At 36.7% G+C, this 20,745-nt stretch overlaps 1 protein-coding gene across 1 annotated transcript in view; it reads right to left on the reverse strand.

Annotated features, from left to right (window-relative positions):
* The window catches only part of Smp_134990 (putative hypothetical protein), a gene marked incomplete at both ends in the record, with an annotated part of 60,617 nt that overhangs the window by 18,908 nt on the left and 20,964 nt on the right, over window positions 1-20,745 (reverse strand). The window contains 4 exons of the mRNA XM_018788537.1: window positions 1,282-1,468; window positions 1,509-1,602; window positions 16,004-16,225; window positions 17,546-17,668. Coding sequence (XP_018654070.1) covers window positions 1,282-1,468; window positions 1,509-1,602; window positions 16,004-16,225; window positions 17,546-17,668 — 626 coding nt within the window. The remainder of the gene's footprint in view (window positions 1-1,281; window positions 1,469-1,508; window positions 1,603-16,003; window positions 16,226-17,545; window positions 17,669-20,745) is intronic.

Below are 20,745 nucleotides of genomic sequence, written 5' to 3' on the forward strand. Positions count from 1 at the left end.
TTCAACACCACTTTTCTGTTGCATAGTGGAAACTATCTTGATAAGTTGTACCAAACTATATTATTTTAATTTCAAAGCAAAACACTTTATGCACAATTTCAGATTGGCAGTTTTCTAATGCTTAGACCGAAAATGAAAGTCTTTTAAATCTGTTACTAATCCCATTGCTACCTAAATACTCCAAGGACTGAAGTGAAGTATAGATAAGCTGATTTAGCATTAAAAATTTAAACCTTCTGATACAGAATAAAGGACAAAACTACTTAAGAAAACGTTCACGAGGCAGTTTTCAGTTACTAATGATATAAGTGCGTACAGCCATTATGTGCAGACAGTATTTTCGCTAATTGATGATTTCTTTGTACGTTTCAGCGCTTACTATAAAATCCAGATACAATACATTCTGTTGTGTCAATCTAGTTCTATCTGTATTAAATTAAACAATTCTAGGAATTCGGAATACTTCCAATTATCATAATGGATCAGATATAATCAGAAGACCTAGACAGGTCTGTCTAATTTCGATTGTTGATAGATTTTTTGTGGTAGTATGACTTCTATTTCTAACACAAAGTCAGGCATTCAATGAAGTTACAATAAATTACAGTAGTCCAGACCTGAATTCGTGCTGTCGCAAATGCTGTCCGTAAATATGCACTCAATGGTGCAATTTTAACTTCAATAAAATATATTTGAATTAGTTGGCTGTGCTCTCCGTGCTTATTCATAGAACAGCCATAAGTAGTAGAATACGTGGCGATGATTTTTTGGAGTTGATGATCCTCATAAAAATTCCAATACGATTGCTACTTCGGAGCATTTCGGAAATACCATAGTTCCAATTGCCATACAAAATATAATAAATTCTACTGAAGAGAATTACATAACTCGAAACTGACATTTATGGCATTTGAACAGTAAATCGTCAAAATAGTGAATGAACATATGTTAACATGTACAACCAATATGTTATTTGTATTTTTCATAGCAAGCGAGATAAAAGGTCACCATGTTTTCCTAAAATACGTTTTGAATGTCAACAAGAGTTTCGTTTTGTAATGAAAATCAGTCAGTTTAACCTAGCCTGGATTCATTCTAATTCTGTGAAATGGCTTTGATATTTTGCCCGGTGGAGGTTTATGAGATATTTTAAGTAATGTTTGTTATTCCATAACCGTTTTAATATCCATTGTTACGACAAATAAGAGATGTTCGAATTCGTACATTTTCGATAGTTTTAATATTAATCAAACACATATACCTACTCTAAACGTTTATTACCTGAGAAACAAACAACTGAGAGCTAGAACCGGTCGATAACCAATTTTACGCGAGAGAAATCCGCCAAGTGGCATAAAGATGCCATAAACAGCAAAAGTAACTGCAGAAAACCAAACGGATGTTTGAACGCATATATGTGGGTCAATGAAAGTTATTAGATATCCCATTATGTATGGTACCATATTTGCTGGTGAAACAAAGGTTATTAAAACGCGAAAATAGCTTACTTAAGGAATATAAATAACCATAGGACAAGTGGATTAAGTATCCACCTAAAACCGAAAAACACCCTGCAATGGTTCCATCACCTTGCATACTATGAAAATTTTTAACATTTCTACCAAACATACATTTCAGTCACAATATGGAAACAGCGAACAAACATCACCACAGCTGGGAATATTTGTAATAGTGTCAATTACACCAGGTCCTTTGCAAAAGATTTTAACAAAAGTAACACATTCAATATCCAATTATTTTGCCGCGAGCTTGTATGGCTTGTATGAATATAGGGATTTGTTTTTGATCACTTCTTATTGTCTCGCTACGATTTCAGGTAATCGATAATGTCCAGTCAATCTCAGTCTAGTAACTCGAGTAAACTAATTCTAGTCAGTTTGTTAGCTACATCTAGATTTATATGTCTTGTAATTTGACTGTGTTTGTCTCAAGACAGTAGGGTTTCGAGACACCAGAAAAAAGGTTGGTGCGTTGCATGTGAAAATAAAAAGTGATAAATCGAGTGCTAAGACGACTGATTTAAGAATAATATGTTAGTGGCGGTAAACAAACTAAGAAAATAAATAGTTCTTTAGGTCTACGACATTGATACTGACCTCACTAATTCTACTGAACACAACCTAGCTGAAAAATCCCAGTTACGTATCGTCACCTGATCATGGGAGGATACGCCGTGTAATGCATCTCTTGCAACTAATAGCCAGTTCCGATCAAACGATTCTCAACACATCGATAAGCTCACAAATACATCTTCGAACATATTCATTACTAACTTCTGATTCAACTGTGTTGGTATCCTCATATTATTAGGGTGTTGCGAGCAAAGTCGTCGCCAGACCATAAATATTAGTGAAATCTTTAAGTTATTTAATTAGTAACAACCAAGGAGACGGAATTGAAAATATAGGAACAGAAACAATGATGATAATCAGAATCATAGGTTCTAGTAACTGATATGCAGTAATGATAATCGTGGTAAAAATTGTGATGTAATCAGACGGAACCAGTTCAAGAGGGAGATGGAAATCTGTGGATGATGTGGTCTCTGTGTTCTGTACCGTGCGTTGCTGATCATTGTCGATCGGCTCAAACGTGTGTTTCACTGGGCTACTGTGCTGTCTCCATATCAGTCAAGGTTGGCCCTCACGCTTTATGTGACTACAGAGGTCGCTTTTTGAGCTGTACCAGACCTGAATGACATTCATTAATTCCTCGCAATTCCTGGAGTTCAGCGCCATCAGACGTGGAGATTTGGTGATCGTGGGGTATGGCTGACGAGGTCGCCGTGACATGCGTTTTATTGTAATGGTGTGAAAGTGTATAGTACGTGATGGCCAAAGCCACTATGGTATATTATGTTTGTTGGCATCATTCTGATTATTGCCTACTAGCTCAGGCGCTCGGTGGACCACTATGTCCGTGGGTTCATGAGTGTTTGGTAACATTTAGGCGGCATCTCCTACGGCTCGCGGTTTCTTGTGTCCAACGTGGGTTTGAGAATAGCTCTGAGAAGAGGGTTTCCAGGATGTCAGTAAAATCTACTCTGTAACGTGAGCTGAATCCCATGTCACACTTAAAGGAGAGAATTTACCTCCTACTATGTTCTGGCCCTAATACAGGCGGTATAACTTGACTGAAGGGATACGCTTTGTCAGGATTGTATTGTTATTGCCCACGGTTCCTAATGAAAGGCTGCCCTACTTTCTAATAAGCTACTCACTGAAACTGGGACACTAGAAAAAATCACGGATTTCTATCAAATATCTTTGTTATCCATTTAAAACCTTTTAGAGGCTGTAATTTTCCGATACCCTTCCCTACGGTTATCCACTGATCCTCACTACTGACAGACTTCGGAGTGTTGGCGACAGGTGTTGATTTCGTTCGTGTATGAGCTCTGTTTGGGGGTCTTATAGAAGCGTGTTTGTGTGAACCTTCGATAAACGATCTAGATACTCTGGTGGGGATGGAAACGACTGCTTCTAATAGAGTCTAATGCTTCACCTTTATTAGTTACGTTGGCGAGTGTTTTCTGCACTGTCGGAAAACGTACGAGAAACAAGAAAACCCACAAAACTGCTTGGGTACTGGGGTATCATAGCGACAATGAACCCAGCCGCTTAAGAACCACAATCAGATTCTGAGCCCCTGGTTTTAATTGACGACCAGCATGCCGTTTAATTGTCATTTTTGTGTTGTTTCTGCCCGGTAGTCAGACCATTTGCAGTTCAGGATGCCTTTTTCTCCTTCGTTTTTGCTAAATAATCTTGCTAGGAAGACGAACCAGTGAAGGAGTTTGATCCAGATTACTTCGTCGGAGATTCAGTTTTGGTGTCTGAGTTTGGTGGTCCATGTTGAGCACATTACTGTGATGTCGTCTTGAGCTTTCTTATAATCCTGTTGCTAGAAACGGGAATTTTCGAATTGCTATTAATTACTGAATTTAGACCTCTACCTTCTCTAATCGTCCTTATAGTTACAGTGTACGTACTAGTGGCAACGCTATTGCTGTGCATACTACCTAATAGACTAGAAAGTAGAATGAGGAACAACTTGAAGAGAAAGTACGGAGATCGAAGTTTTGAAGGAGAAGAATAAGGGAAATCATTGGATATGTGCTACAGGAGAATAAGGTCTGAAAATCACATCAATTTGCAACGTTCTTTTTGACCATCCCAGCAAGCGCCTTCAAGTGGATCCAGTGATTTATCCACAAGATCTGTGTTTTCAAAAAACTGGGTGCGTGTATGTTGGAATTCAAATGACATAGTAGAGAGCAGTTACTTGTGACAGCCAGATCGACCTCACAGTGATTCAACGTTAGTATGACTATGGTAAGCATGCCACAAGTATTCGGAGTTTGACAACCCATTAACCAGCAACACCGTTTTTAATCGAAACGTGCGAACACAGTGAAATCAAATGTCTGAAGCGAAGAGGTTCGAAGATATATTTGATAGGCTATCGACATATCATGAAGTGATCGGTCTAAGCTGACTAGTGGTTGTAGGAGAAGTGAACTACCATGTACTCACTCGTGGTCTGGTGCGGATGCATGACCGAGTGCCTTCAACCAGGCGAGTTCATTAAAACTAATGAGGTCAGTATCAAATGTCGGAGTCATAGCGAGCTATTGACTTTGGGGATCTGTTTACCGCTACAATGGTTTTAAGATTTGTCATTGTGGTTGTTCGTTGGAAGGGTGAAGACGAAGTCTGTATCCTTGGGAGTGTTTAAACAATCAAATGTGGTCATGGAAAATTGGATATTTATGGTTGTTGTTGAAACATCAAAGAGGTCATGCCAGACTCTATAAGCGCGCAACCCAATTATATATTTGTTTATATAAACTACGGGGAGCTTACAACCGAATGACTTCAAAACTTCTCAAATACCTAAACCTGTCTATTTTGATCTGTTCACTTCTTATAAGAGTTTGACTAACTTCATTTCCCCCTAACTAAGCTGAAGATAAACATTTTCATCAGTGTTTCTGATACCACTTGTTCGTGTAGAGATTTTCAATCATTCACCAATCGGCTGCAATTTTTTGCTGCAAATTTCTGTAACATTCACACTCTTGTAGTACTATAATCGCAGTTGAAAGCAGTTGCTTTTCTTCGAAATAAGTAAATTAGTAAACCACAGCTTCGCTTCAATAGGTACATGTACATATTTATATACGCCTGTTACCCTCCCCCCGTGGAGGAGAATAGGCCACACACCAGTACTCCCCATCCAACTCTGTCCCGGGCAATGCTTTCCAGTTCTTTCCAGTTAACATTCATCCTCTGCATATCTGCTTCTATTTCCCTGCGTATTCTGTTATTTGGCCTTCCTCTTTTCTGCTTCCCTTCCGGATTCCAAGTTAGGGATCGCATCGTGATGCAGTTCGGCGATTTCCTCAGTGTAGGTCTTATCCGCTTCTAACGTCTTTTTCTCATTTCCTCATCAGCTGGAAAGTGGTTTGTCTTCTCCCATAAAGCTCTGTTGCTGATAGTATCCGGTCAGTGAATGTTCAGTATTTTGCGTAGACAACTATTTATAGCTACTTGTACCTTCTTGAAGATGGTTGTAGTAGTTCTACACGTTTCAGCTCCGTACAGTAGGACTGTCTTGACTTTGAAGATTCTGACTTTGGAATTAGTTGACAGTTGTTTTGAGTTCCATATGTTCTTCAATTGTAGAAATGCTGCCCTTGCTTTGCCAATCATCGCCTTTATATCTACATCAGATCCTCCTTATTCATCAATGATGCTTCCCAGTTATTTGAATGTTTCCACCTCTTCCAGAGTTTCGCTATCAGGTGTGATTGGGCTGATGTTTTCTGTGCTGTATTTGAAAATCTTGATTTAACCTTTGTGTATGTTAAGGCCTATTGATGCAGAGGCTGCTGCTACATTAGTTTTCATCATCTGTTTGTTCATCAACTACTGCATAATTATTTTTCTATTAGTAATGACTCTCAATCCTAGATGTTCTTGCTATTATAGGTGTCGAGTGCTTGCTCTGTATATGCTGTCCTAGTGTCTATTTTCGTGTCCCATAGGCACAAGGTCTTTTTTTACAATTAATCTCAAAACACACATGCAAATAATCTGATTCATTTGTCTACTCCAGCTCGCAGATTACGATAACCAGCCCTACTTATTATTATCTTCAGGATTTGATATTATCTAGGTATAATTGTGTCAATAACTTAGGCAATCTTGGTAGTTTATCGATATACAAAGGTAAAGGAAGTCCGACTTGGAAAATACAGTGTTGGTCACATTCTCCTCAAGTGAGTTTCTGTTATGGTGAAGTTCAAGCTTGTATCTCACTGCTCCTGTGTCTGTTCTATAGTTACTTCCGGTTTCAAGCTCGTGTAAAGGACGAGAATCGGGCATTGGGTCGAAAATCTCATCATGTTGAAAAAAATCTTGCTATAAAGACGCCAACCAGACTAAGATACTTAAACCATTTAAACTGTGCCCTCCGAGTTCAAGGAAGAATTATGACACCTACGGATGAAAGTTCAGATTCTACGAAAGACACGATGTCGACGCCACTTCTAACAACCAGAGCAACAATTCTAGTAGGTACATGGAACGTCTGGGCAACGTGGGAGACCGGAAAGACCAGTCGAATAGCAACAGAAATGAGGAGATACAAATTAGTAGTACTTGGAATCAGCGAAACCCATTGGACACAAGCTGGACAGCAAAGGCTAATTACGGAGGAGATGCTGCTGTACTCTCGTCACGAAGAGGAAAAGGCTCCACACACCCAGAGAGTTGTTCTGATGCTGTCATAGGGAGCACGTGATGCACTTATAGGAAAGGAATCTCACGGATCCAGAATTATCAAATCACCATTCAAAACAAAGAAGGGGTGATCACAATGAATGTTATCCAACGTTATGCACCCACTAATGATAGCAACGACGACGACAAAGATCAGTTCTATGAGAGGCTGCAATCAGTCAAAGTGAACTGCACAAGAAAGGACCTCGCCATCCTGATGGGAGACCTAAACGCGAAAGTCGGAGAGGACAACAGAGGATGTGAAGATATAATTGGACGACATGGACTGGGAGAGAGAAATGAAAACGGGGGAAATTTGAAACTTTTGGGCATTCAACAAATTTGTTATAGGCGGCAATATATTCCCACACAAACGCATACATAAAACTACATGGATCTCACTGAACCACACCACGGAGAATCAGATAGATTACATTTGTATCGTTTAAAACTTCAGAAGGACAATGGAAGATGTGAGAACAATGACAGGAGCCGACAAGGCTTCAGATCACCACCGGAGTGTCGCCAAGATGAAACTGAAGCTAAAGGAACACTGTATGACCAGGCAAACTGTTATAACGTATGGGTGCCAGTAGTTATATCGATTGCTTGCGTGTGCCCTATTTGATACATGGATGTGATGATGCCCGCCAATGAGAGAAGAGTGAATTATCGATCGGAACAATGATACATAAAATCGTCTTGAGTACTATTCGGTCCTGCTATTGCCTCGCCCAGCCAGTTAAGTCCAGAACACAAATAACAGCCTCGGCAATATGAATCATTATTCACAAGCATACTGGCTTTATATACTAACCAAACAGACCACATCATACCAAAAAATAGAAAAATAACATTTGTACAATAATTGGCCAATGTGGCTGTGGATAGGGGGAAAGTAATCAATAATAATAGTTCAAAGGTCAAAATAAAGGTTATGATAAGAGGAACACCAATATGAATAGTTTAGATACGTAACAATTATACAATAGGAAATAGGCATATTACATTTGTCCATAAATAGACCTCAGATTTACCATTCACAATTCAGTTTCAGTTTTAGTTTCAGTTTGGAAAGGACAGGAGGCTTGATGGCCTGTGTTAGTCCTGGCAATCATGGTCTCTCAGCTGATCCAACTTTCTTCTGAAGGAGTCAACGGATGGAGCCTCAACCACGTGCTGAGGTAATGAATTCCACCCGTTGATTATTCGATGGGAAAGTCGGTAGTCAGCTGACAAGTAATTCGTCCGGGGCTTGTGAACTTTTTTGGAATGTCCTCGTAGATTTTCTGTTTTGGAAGACAAGAAAAATGAGGGCATATCAGGTGCAAATTTGTCATTAAGCAATTTGAAAACTGTAATCAAGTCGCCTCTGATTCTTCTATATGACAGCGGGAATAGGTTTAGCTTGGTCAGTCTAGTACCATACGGGAGCTTCGCTATTCCGGGAATCAGCCTAGTTGCTGTTCTCTGAACCCTTTCCAAGAGTTCACTGTCTTTTTTTAGGCAGGGGCTAGCTGCTTGTATGCAGTACTCAAGTTTAGGGCGTACGAACACTTAATACAAAGTCAGAAACGTTTTAGCGTCGAGATGCCTAAAAGCCCTGCGTATGGACCATAAAGTCCTAAAACCTTTGGCGGCTATTGTACGGCAGTGTGCAGTAGTCTTTAAGTCTTGACTAACGATGACGCCTAAGTCATTGTGTGCCTGGACAATAGGTAACTCAGTGTTATTCATCATGTATGTATCTGCACCCTGGTGGCCAATATGCATCACAATACACTCGGAAGTGTTTATCGGCAATTGCTAGGTTTGGGACCATTCAGATAATCTCTCCAGGTCATTTTGAAGTTCTAAGCTATCGCCCTTGCTTTGTATTGCTCTCCATATCTTGACATCATCAGCATAGAGTAAGACCGATGATGATAGTAGATGAGGGAGGTCATTTACGTACAGGAGGAATAACACTGGCCCCAAAACTCTACCCTGGGGGACTCCACTAAGCACAGTTTCCCAGCTAGACAACTTGGAGTTCACCCGTACTCTTTGTTGACGCCCAACTAGGAAGTCTTTTATCCACATCAATAGATTGCCTCCAATCCCGACATTCCTTAGCTTATATAACAGCCGGTTATGCGGAACTTTGTCGAAAGCTTTGCTGAGATCGATGTAAGCTACGTCTATAGGTAACTTTTGGTCCTTAAGAGCGCACCAGCTTTCACGAGCGACTAATAAGTTTGTGAGACAAGAGTAACCTGTTCTAAAACCATGCTGTTTTTCGGAGAGGATCCGGTTTTCATCGAGATACTTTAACAGCTCCTTCCGAATAATCTTTTCTAAGATTTTAACAACCACACTAGTTAGGCTAATTGGTCGGTAATTCTCAGGCTTATGTTTTGTACCTGTTTTGAAGACTGGACTTACTATGGCGTTCTTCCAGTCTTTTGGTAGATGACCCTGGGTTACAGATAGATTAAAACATACACTTAAAGGGTTCGCAACAAAGTTAGCTAATTCCTTCAGTAACCTAGGATGCAGTTCATCGGGTCCAGTGGATTTATTTATGTCAAGCTTAACTAGCAGACCAAAGACATCGAGTTCTTTAATGGTCACGCTGTCCAGTGATTGTGTGGGGGGATTTTCATGGACTGGTGAGAAGGGTGTTTCTATGGTGTATACATCGCTAAAGTATTTAGAGAATACTTGAGCTTTGCCAAAGTCGTCCTCCACTAGTGATGAGGCAGTACTGTCTCCCCATAGTGAAGGAACATTTATTCTTCTTTTTGTCCTTTGGTTTATATACGAATACAAGCGTTTAGGGCATTCTATGGATTTCCTAACGATTTTCTCTTCGTACAGCTTTCTGGACTTACGGAGGGTCGAGGCACAGGTATTTCGAGCCTTTTGATACTGAGATTTTGCCTCGTCAGTCCCCAGTAACCTAAATCTGTCCCACATTTTCCTTCTTTTACGGAGAAGGATGAGAACCTCCCTACTGAACCACGGTGGGGAGTTTCTCGGCCCCTTAGGTGTAGTCCAAGGGATGTGGGGTGCGGTAACTTTAAAGTATAAATTCCGGAATACGTCCCAAGCCGTTTCGATCGATGACTCTGGGTCTATTTTCCAATCTACCGATGATGCTGATTTCATGATGTCTAGTATGTTTGCTTTCCAGACGTTAGGTCTGGATTGAGCTGGGGCGTGCTCGTGATCGACAGTTATATGGAAGTCAAAGCTTAAAACTGCATGATCACTTTTGCCTAGGGGTGGCATGTAATCCAGGTTCGCAACATCATCCTCATAATGAGTCAATATAAGATACAGTAAGGATAATGCAGAACCCGGGTCGTACCTAGTTGCTTCCTTCACGTGTTGCACTAAGGCACATGTGATTACCGCATCAACTAGTTCCTGTTCGAAGGAATTTGCTGACGATTCAGTCCGCAGATTTTCCCAGTCCACCATGGGTGCATTGAAGTCCCCTAGGATTAGACATCGATCACTTCGTGATAAAGTGTTGAGGCTGCTTAGCAGGACCTCGTTTACCTCACAGCTTGGACTGCGATAGATCAAACTAAGCAGCAACTCTTGTCCCCTGCATTTCAGGCGGCAGCTAACTAATTCATACGTCCCACCGTCATGGGATACACTGTCGATAATGGTGAATGGAATAGCATTCCTAATGAATAGAGCTACTTCGACAAATTGACTAACTCAACCAATTCAAGGTATCTCTCAACAACAGATTATAAGCCTTACAAAACTACTCAAAGAAGAGAAAAATACTGTGGAGAAAGACTGGAAATGAATAAATGGAGCACTAACCTCAACGTCTCAGGAGGCTCTGGGTCGCAAGAAGCATCATCATAAGGAACGGAACTCTATGAGAACCCTGGACAAGATTGAAGAAAGGAAAAACAAGAAGACAGCAATTAGCAACCGTCGAACAAGAACACAGAAATTCAACGCACAAACTGAATACACAAAAGTAAACAAGCAAGTGAAGAACATTAAAGCCGACAAGCAGAAACATGTGGGAGAGCTAGCAACGACGGTGGAAAAAGCTGCAAGAGAAGGAAATATGAAACAACTATATGACATAACGAAGAAACTAGCAGGGAGATATAGTAAACCAGGAAAGCCAAACACGGATGTTCAAGAACAGAAGAAAAGATGGGTAGAATACTTCGAGGAACTGCTGAATAGACCAGCCCGATTGAATCCATCGGATATTAAAGCAACACCTACAGACTTTCCTAAAGATGTCACTCCACCAACGGTCAAAGAAATCTGGATGGCCATCAGAAAGACCAAGAGTGGGGAGGCAGCAGACTGAAGTACTGAAGTTAGACATTGAGGTAACTGCAAACATGCTTCACCTTCTATTCAATAAGATTTGGGAGGAAGAACAAGTGCCAACGGACTGAAAAAAAGGATACCTCGTCAAGATACGAAAGAAGGGAGATCTGAACAAATGTGAAAACTACAGACGCATCACACTACTGTTAGCACCAGGAAAAGCTTTCAACAAAATGTTGCTCAACTAGATCAAAGATTCAGTAGACGTCCAACTTCGGGATCAACAGATCGGATTCCGTAAAGATCGGTCGTGAACAGCTCAAACTGCGACATTACGGATCATTGTTGAGCAATCAGTTGAGTGGAAATCGTCATTATACATAAACTCCCTTGACTATGAGAAAGCGTTTAACAGAGTGGATAGGAGAACCTTATGGAACCATCTTCGACACTATGATGTACTTGAGGAAATCTTCAACATCGTTTGGGATTCTAACGACGTACTACACTGCAAGTTGTGCATGGAGGACATCTGACAGATGCATTCCAAGTGAAGACCGGAGTCAGACAAGTCTGCCTACTCTTCCCCTTCCTCTTTCTTCTGGTGGTCGATTGGATTATGTAGACCTCCATATCTGAGGGAAAGCACTGAATACAATGGACATATCAGAATCAGTTAGAAGACTTGCGCTTCGCAGACGACTTGGCCCTTCTATCCCATACACACCGACAAATGGAGGTCAAGACAACCACTGTAGCAGGCGCCTCTGTATCAGGAGGCCTAAACACAAACAAGGGAAAAAGCAAGATCTTCAAATACAACACAGAGAACACCAACCCAATCACACTTGATGGAGAAACTCTGAAAGAGATGGAAACGTTTACAAACTTGGACATCATCATCATCAATGAACAAGGAGGATCTGATGCAGATGTAAAGTCAAGGATTGGTAATGCAAGGACAGCATTCCTACACTTGAATAAAATATGGAACTCCAAACAACTGTCAACTGTCAAAGTCAAAATCTTCAATACAAACATCAAGACTTCTACTGTACGGAGCTGAAACGTGGAGAACTACCACAAACATCATCCAAAATGCACAGGTATTTCCAAACAATTTTCTACGTAAGATACTGAATATCCGTTGAACGGAAATGATCAACAATAGCCTACTGTGGGGGAGAACAAACAAATTTATATCTGAGGAGGAAATTAGGAAAAGACGTTGGAAGTGAGTAGGACACATATTGAGGAAATCATCAGACTGCAAGTGGAAGGCCAAAGAACACACTGCGCCGAGAATCGGAAGCAGACATCAAAAGGATGAATGTTAACTGGAAAGAACTGGAAAAGATTGCCCAGGATAGAGTTGAATGAAGAATGCTGGTGAGCGGCCTATGCTCCTCCATGAGGGGTAACAGGCTTAAGTAAATAAGTAATGTTATATACATTTATTTATATTTACAATAACTAGTACAATCATAAATATATTTACAAGATCATTAAAATTGACCTTTATATATATAACAAGTATTGCCTTTATTATATCTCAGAAATCGCTCTGTATACGACGATGTCAAAGGATTCTGATAATGATATCTTCCAGACAACATAGTTCAAAGATTATCAAGAAAAGAAAAACACTTGAGAGATAACATAACGGATACGGAGATAAACGGATGTGTCTATTAGGATGACTGTCTGGATCAAGGAAATCATCTAAGGTAGGCTGTGCAGGAACATGGTCATGATGTTTAATTAACCCGCTCCAACAAGCAGTTTAAACTGAAAATAACATTGTCAGCATTAATTGCAAGTATTTACAAGCTACTTATTTCAGGAAGTTTTTCCTCGCTAAATATGTCTTAAGTTATCGGTATGTATTTCAACATTTATAATGACCGTAGTAAAAGTTGAGGTTCAATATGAATTATTACATTTTTATTAGTGTCTATGATGTAAATATCTTCTATTTTTATTACTGTATTTTATTTAGACCTTCATTGGAAATAATGACAAACGTTTTGTTTTATCAGATGCAATGTCACAACCAGAAAACAAGTTGAAGCGGTATCAAAGAAAAACAAAGACTATTATTATTACAACAACTTTTATACGAGTAGAAGTAATATTGATTACAAGGTTTATTCTCAGTTAAATCGAAAGATTCAATGACAATTGTAACAGCGCTATAATAATAATAATAATAATAATAATAATAAAAGCAGTATTTTTGTGCGTTAACTTCTCTAAGGTTTATAAAGTTATGGTTTATGGAACTTTAAAAGATTATATATATATATATATATATATATATCGTTCGAGCCACAGATATTAGATATCACAAAACCGACCATTCATATTAGGATCTAAGCGCTTGTAGTTCATGTGGACTACATAATGGTTGTTTTACTCGTAATTTTAGACAACGTCTAACGAAACATTCACATAGTTGACATTTCTCTGGTGTTTTTCTATCCTCGATCCATAATGTGATAAACAGTGCTAAACGTAGAGAAAGAAAATAAAACATTACTGTATCTAAATTGAAAAATATTTAATGTATATAAACGTTGTATTGCTTGATTTTGACATGCATTCTTCAGTCTAAAATCTTGAAAACTTTCAACAGTTTTTCCTAAAAGTAATGGAGAATGTTTGAAATTCGTCCTCGTAAATTGTGTTCATATTTGTTCGATCACGCTAACTGATGGAATAAGTTTTTTTAGAACTTAATCATTTGAATTTATATTTAGGCACATCTAGCAAAAATAGGGGCATTCAAAATTGACATCTTTTAGACTACGTAATGACACGTCATGAATAAAAAATATTTCGATGAAATGTCATTGAACCAGATTATTCACCCTGCTAATTTATTGTGTAACAATACTACTCGTTGTTAATTTATTACTGTAAATCTCATATATTAGTGTAAAGACAAGACTAAAATCTAATTGAAAAGAACTATGCGCTCTTTTTGTCTTTTCATTCATTAATGATGGTTCGTACAAAGGTTATAATGAAAAAAGTGTGAAAAATTTAAGGTACGAAAGACTTCGTTGCTAAATGAGCTTTAGGACTAGCGAGAATCACGATTGTTAGTTTTTCATGAAGATTTAATTACTTTGTAATTCCCATTACAAAAAATGATAATTAGTCTGTCCGCGAATTACTCAAAAAATTTATAATCAGTTATGAATGTCGTATTGATGAAAAAAACTAGTGATTAATGACAATTTTCTTTCATTATTCAGAAAATCAAAATAGTCCAGAAGATTACGACATTTATTATTTATATAATTAAATATATTCCGTAAGGTGAATGTATAGTTTCTAAAATTTTATTACCGATTAAGTAACTCTTCTTCATAAGAATTTTCAAACATAACATATGTAGAGTTTTAGAATATAAGTGTTTATGATCCAACTATTCTAAAAGTTAGCTAAACACTTCTTTAAAACAACAGTCTACACATCGTTATCTTCTATTTAAACCATAAAATTTCATATTCGCTCTTTTGTAAATAAAAATTACTTGTACAATTTGTCAAAACTGAAAGTTTAGTGCCATTATCAGCGTTCACAAAGGTATGATAAAAATCGGTTGGTGTTTTAAACATAGATTTTATACTTAAATTACCTTTTATACATCTTACTTGAATCAAAAGCTTTTAATACTAAATAATTTTAATGCATTTATGCAAATATTCCGTTTTTAAATTAGGAATGACTGTGAAGTTGTTCGATTCTGCTTTGTTTCCTAAATGAAAACAAACTAAATTTAGCACTGAAAATCTTTTAAATTAAAAATTTATTCGGCACTTTATACTACAGGTCCAAAAGAAGCTCCAGCTAACGCCACATGATTTATGTACCGAAAGAACATACTGTTTTTGCTAATTTTGACAGTGCTCCTGAGCTTGAATTTTTAATTATTTATGGGTTTGGTTGCATTCTGTCTACTTAATAAATGAAATCGCATTTTGCAGACCTGACAGTGACCATTAGAATATAAATCAATAACACAAAATCCTTAAATATGAATCTTATACAAAATGTGGCATTGGCTTAGCATCTAATTGTTAACTTCGCTCATTGGTTTCTGTAATAAGTTTCATCTGAAAGATTGGTCATCCTAAAACCCGCACTGAACAGTATTGAGTACAAGCTACAGAAATATTTCGTACACATATAAAAATGTTTTCTTACCCACTAAACAAACGGCTCCACAGGAAGTGTACTGGAATACATAAGCGCCATCTGGGGTTAAGAATGTTGTGAAAATTGCGCATGTAAAACTTCCGAACGACTAGAACCGAGGAAAGAGAAGAAGAGATTTAATCAATACATCTGTACTTAAGTGGTTTCAATTCTCTCATCAACCCAACCTTCTATTTTGTTAGGTATGTCAAACGTTTTTACCTTTGATTGCCGAATTCGAATAATGTCGAAATTACTACTACATTCCAATTACTGTTGTCGCTTAATATTTATTTTATGTACTGATTACTCAACTTCATCTTTAAATCAATCTAAATTTAATGGAAATCATTGATGAAAAAAGAAACAATACAAAAAATGAAGTACGCAAACGGAGTGATCATGAAAGTGACTAGTAAAGTTTACTGTTTTATAGAAGTAATTGGTGCATAAAAATGAAAGGATATATTCTAGCCATTTATTTAGATGTGACAATATTATGATGTTCTGATTTTATTGTCTGGTACTTGTACTTATATATATGACCTAAAAGTAAATGTGTACTAGCAAACTGAAGAAATCAGTGAATTTATCTGAAGTATAATTTGAAGGCTATAAATTAAAAATATGGGTTAATTATCGTCATATATCGATGTGATTCAAATAACAAATAAAGTTGACTAAAAACTTACAAATGCTAGAAATATTAAACCATAATTCACAGCTAAATTGACTGGCCCAAAAACTGTGCCAGTTGCATTTGGAATGAGAACAAGTGTTCCGCAGAATAAGGTAAATAAGACGAATACCCAAATAGGAAATAATATTTTAATTACTGTTTCCGAAAATAATGACAAATGTGGGAATGTCATCAGAACGACAGACCAAATAGTAAGTTTTACACATAATGGCACCTATATGAGAGGAAAGAAATGGGTGAACACATTTCATTTGAACCATTTTGCTAAAATTCAAACAGGATTTTGGTCTTTAATTCATTGAAAATACGAAGTGAATTTAAAATACGTGAACGAAAACAGAAGAAATAGTCATGAATCATGATACACTACAATGGGTGGTATCTAGAATACCGTCGCCCAGGTTAACATTAAACCTTTATCTTGAAACTTTCCAAGTTTTTTAAATACAAAACCAGTTCTAAAAAGAGTTTCAAGATAACTTGGAGCACAAATCATTAGTAATTAACTCCAGAAGTTAGTCCATCGGTGAGGTTTTATAAAACAGACGTCGTGAAAAAAAGATAAAATATTAATGTATTTCCAAATTCGGAATCAAACAACTCAATGTTTGAACCAAATGATCTTTTTGAGAAGATTAAACAACTACAGTTGTTGATAAAACCATAGGATGGACCTAAATAGATGTGCTTCAGTTTTTGTCTAATAACCTTGTATGGAAGACAGACACAAAACCTTGGTGGTCTTTGAAGACTAAACACAATGTGGTGCTAAATAAGAGCTCTTACAGCAAATTAAGAGTATGGCTACACCATCTTTTAAGAAGCTTTATGTTTATACTTGAAGTTTAAGTTAAACATGATGAATAAGTAAAGTGGCTACTAAGCCTATAAGCAAAGTAACTGATACATACGAGTGACCGCGTCCCACTTAGACGCATCTAATTGACTAGACGGTTAAAAGAAATCTTCTCTAGTAGACATATATGAAAAGCAATAATACTGTGATTGTCTTTCCATAAGATTGATTTGTCAGGTTCGGGTACCCATTGAAAGAATGTACAAAATGTTTATTTTAAAGAATCGGCTATCTTGTCAATTTCTTCTATTAGTTCATTTCAGTTCAACAAGCTTCATTCTGTTATGTTTATTTTGCTCAGCTACAAATACATACTCTAATCTACTTCATTTTATGGATTTATTTTATTCTGGTCACAGTAAACTTAGAAAGGAAACGTTTTGTATAAGTTCCGTAAGTTTAGTGATTGAAAACAGAAAACATTCGTTGTATTTTAATTGATGTACAATTTTGCATTTATGAGTAACCTAATGGTCATGATCATTTGAAGCATCACCTATCACAAAACAACGTAATATCTCAAAACTTCTAGTCATGTTGTGTTGTTTTTATTATCGTAATATAAACCCAAATAAGCGTTATAAGAAAATAACTTTCTAGTTTAAAACAACACTTATTCAACATTCGAGGATACTTAAAAATACGAGTATTAACTAAGCATCAAAGTATATTGCATACTTTAAACGAAAATCGGTCAGCGATCGAACCCCACATCACACGACCAGCGCAATTAAATAAAGATGAAACAGTAACTATGGCTGACAAAAATCTGTCGTCTGAAATGTACTTTTGACCGAATTGCTTCAACAAAAAAAGAGAAAGAATAAAAATTAAGTTGTCGGCTGTATAAAAATCAGACTTGTAAAGAAACATTTAAATAAATATTCACTAACGCCATTTGATTGACTACTTATTTGCTAAGACGGAATACTGGAGGGTAAATGTGAACATGTAATCCAGATGACAGCAATCAATTTTACAAACATATCAATTAGTAGTCAAGCATTTTTGTAATAGCAACACCAAAAGATAGTCGTTTTGATGTGTCATTTTATAATACCTCAAATATTCGTTTTTATGAGATTCGACAAAATTTATCATTCAATAGATTAAAACATGTTAATCGGTCAGAGTTGCGGTGCGAAAATACTTACAGTATACCACTGCAGTAGATCCCACATTAGTTTCCAATGTGGTTTATACAATTCTTAAACCGCATAGAACATTTACCACCTGGTACATAAGGAAAATGAAGACGTTCATCTCAGGTGAAAATTTTTAACCTGATAACCAAAGAAAACATTAACTAAGAGTTGTTTAGTTACTACATATAAATTATACTGAACATTCCAGACTAGTTCCTTGTAATGAATAAGTTAAAATTACATTAATAAAGTGCAAAGAACAAAAATAGCTACCTTATAAGTTGAAGTGATTGTTGTAATAGGAATAATGTTGCAGAACATTACGAGCCACAATAAATAAAAATCAATACAGCGGAGCATTTGTTTTGGTGATAGGTTCACGTCACTATTTTTAAAAATGATAGGAAATAGACTGATAACTAAGGCTACAAGTTTAGTGGTAACAACTGAACCTCATTAGCAAATAATTACATTAAAACAAATAGACAAATTCAATAATAAACCTATCAAAATTTTCACATGTTTATTCTGATTTGTAGTTTTTATTTTAGTCCACTCAACTGAACAAATAGTCTAATCGTACACAGTATCCGGTGAGAAAGAGCTTATTGAAATTAATAATTAGCAGACATTTGTAGAATGAGATTTGTGAATCTTTATATGCTAAAGTTAAGCCTCTAACCAGGAATCGAATAAAGTGATAGAATTTCAAGACATCCAGAGAATAAAGTTATATTTAGTTGTCAGAAACTTCTCATATTTTTTGCTTGGTTTGGTTCATGTTTAAATACTTCATTTGGTGATGTAATGTGTATATGGTATATTAGATGATGAAATTGTAGTATGAAAATAACCATTTTTTAAATGAGGTGATGGTTCAATTTTGATAACATATAAAGTAAACAGTGAAGTTGTTGCATCACTTATTAGTGACTATTATATTGATCTAAAAAGGTATATTTCAATGATGGCGATACCAAACATTTGCTACCTTAATATTGAGAAGAAAGTTAGGCAATTGTATTGAAATTCATGGGGTCTTCTAATTTACTTATTTACATGGACGTCCTAAAACTGTCTTCACATTATAAATCAGAATAAACCGTTATTGTGTTTCGTCTACGTGACCGTTGTTTCTCAAGTAGAAAAGATGCTACAAATCGTTTTTTCTTTCTTACAATATAAAAAATAATGAATTTAAATTTTGCTTTTATCGGATAGTCATTGAGCAACTGAGGAAATATCAACAACGAGTATGAGTCAATTACTAAGAGGTATATAATTCCCATTTAAACATTAAAACTAAAAACACGAAGTTCAGCGGAGGAATCTCTTTTCAACGAATTTATTATCAAGCTGTACAATCGTATATATATGAAAATGTTTTATTAAAGTACTAATTCCGTGAGGAAATGTGAACACTAATAACCAAGATTATAATAAGATGATTAAAATGAATAAAATGTTTTGGTTACAATAATTAAAGGTCATAGAAGTGTAAAAATAAATAAGATGATATGATAAGTATTCATGAATAAAACAATGAAAATAAGTAAAGGGGAGACAGAGTAATAATAAAAATAATAATAATAATAATAATAATAAAAGAATGATAATAATAATAATATTAAGGCCATGGTAACGATAATGATAAGACGTACTTCTTTTGTATTAAGAGTATTTCATCCTGTTGACACTGATTACTTCTTGTCGTACATATCTACTGATTTCAGTTATAAAATGGGATCAAATGACAGACAGAGCTATTTTCTAGCCGCTTATACTGGTTACAATTTTTTATGTAATGACAATAGTTAGAACAGAAGCTGTAAGAATTTGATTCTTTCTGGCTTCGCTTTCAGTCAAACCGGCTAGTGACGCCTACCATCTTTTCTGCAAACTCAGCACAACCACCGGAAAGCAGTAGCTGTCTTTGTTCGTCATCTTAATTCCTGTCCGGTGACTGCTGACCGTCTATGCACCACACACCAGTGATTAGTTATACTTTATCTTACAGGTAGCATTTCATTATACTCTTTGAAGAGGCATCCATAATCGTTGTTTTGTTTACTTGGTTCTGCTGTTTCGTTGCTGTCGTCTGTGTAGTAAATTTTTGTCAGTTTATGTAGTGTTGGGGGTGCTATGAATGTATATGTCTCTTCGGCAATTCTATTGTCTTTTGTATTCTTGAGCAATTCTTAAGTTGGCAACAGTATCTCCCTGGGTTTATTACTTCACTTTTGTTTAAAGGATAACTGTTTCATTTCCTTTTTTGGAGGCAAATATTCTGTTGCAATTTCCATCGGAGCGTATAAGTGTTAGATCTTTATTTACAATGATTTTGGACTAATAACCGTTTAGTTTGTCAAATTAAACTTGATCGGATGGTCTACTCAATTTTGCGGTAGTGTTCCTTCAAGCAATTTGATAACAAGTTTTGCTAGTCTTGTCTCTATGAAGGATGCAGCAACTTTAAAGTCCGAGCATTTGTAATTAAATACTATCATCTTGTTGCTTGCCTTGATTCTATCTCCAAAATGGTAATGTTACGCTGAATTATTTGTTTCAAGAAATAAACAATTAATGTTCTAGGGTTCGAATCTTGCGGGGCTGGGTCGTGGATGCGCACTGATGAGTCCCACACTAGGACAAAACGGCCGTCCGTGCTTCCAGGTTTTCCATGGTGGTCTAGCTTCAAGCGACTCATTATTTCAACCATAAAGTTACTGAAAT

Source organism: Schistosoma mansoni, chromosome W, assembly GCF_000237925.1.
Source record: "Schistosoma mansoni strain Puerto Rico chromosome W, complete genome".
NCBI classification, from domain to species: Eukaryota; Metazoa; Platyhelminthes; class Trematoda; order Strigeidida; family Schistosomatidae; genus Schistosoma; species Schistosoma mansoni.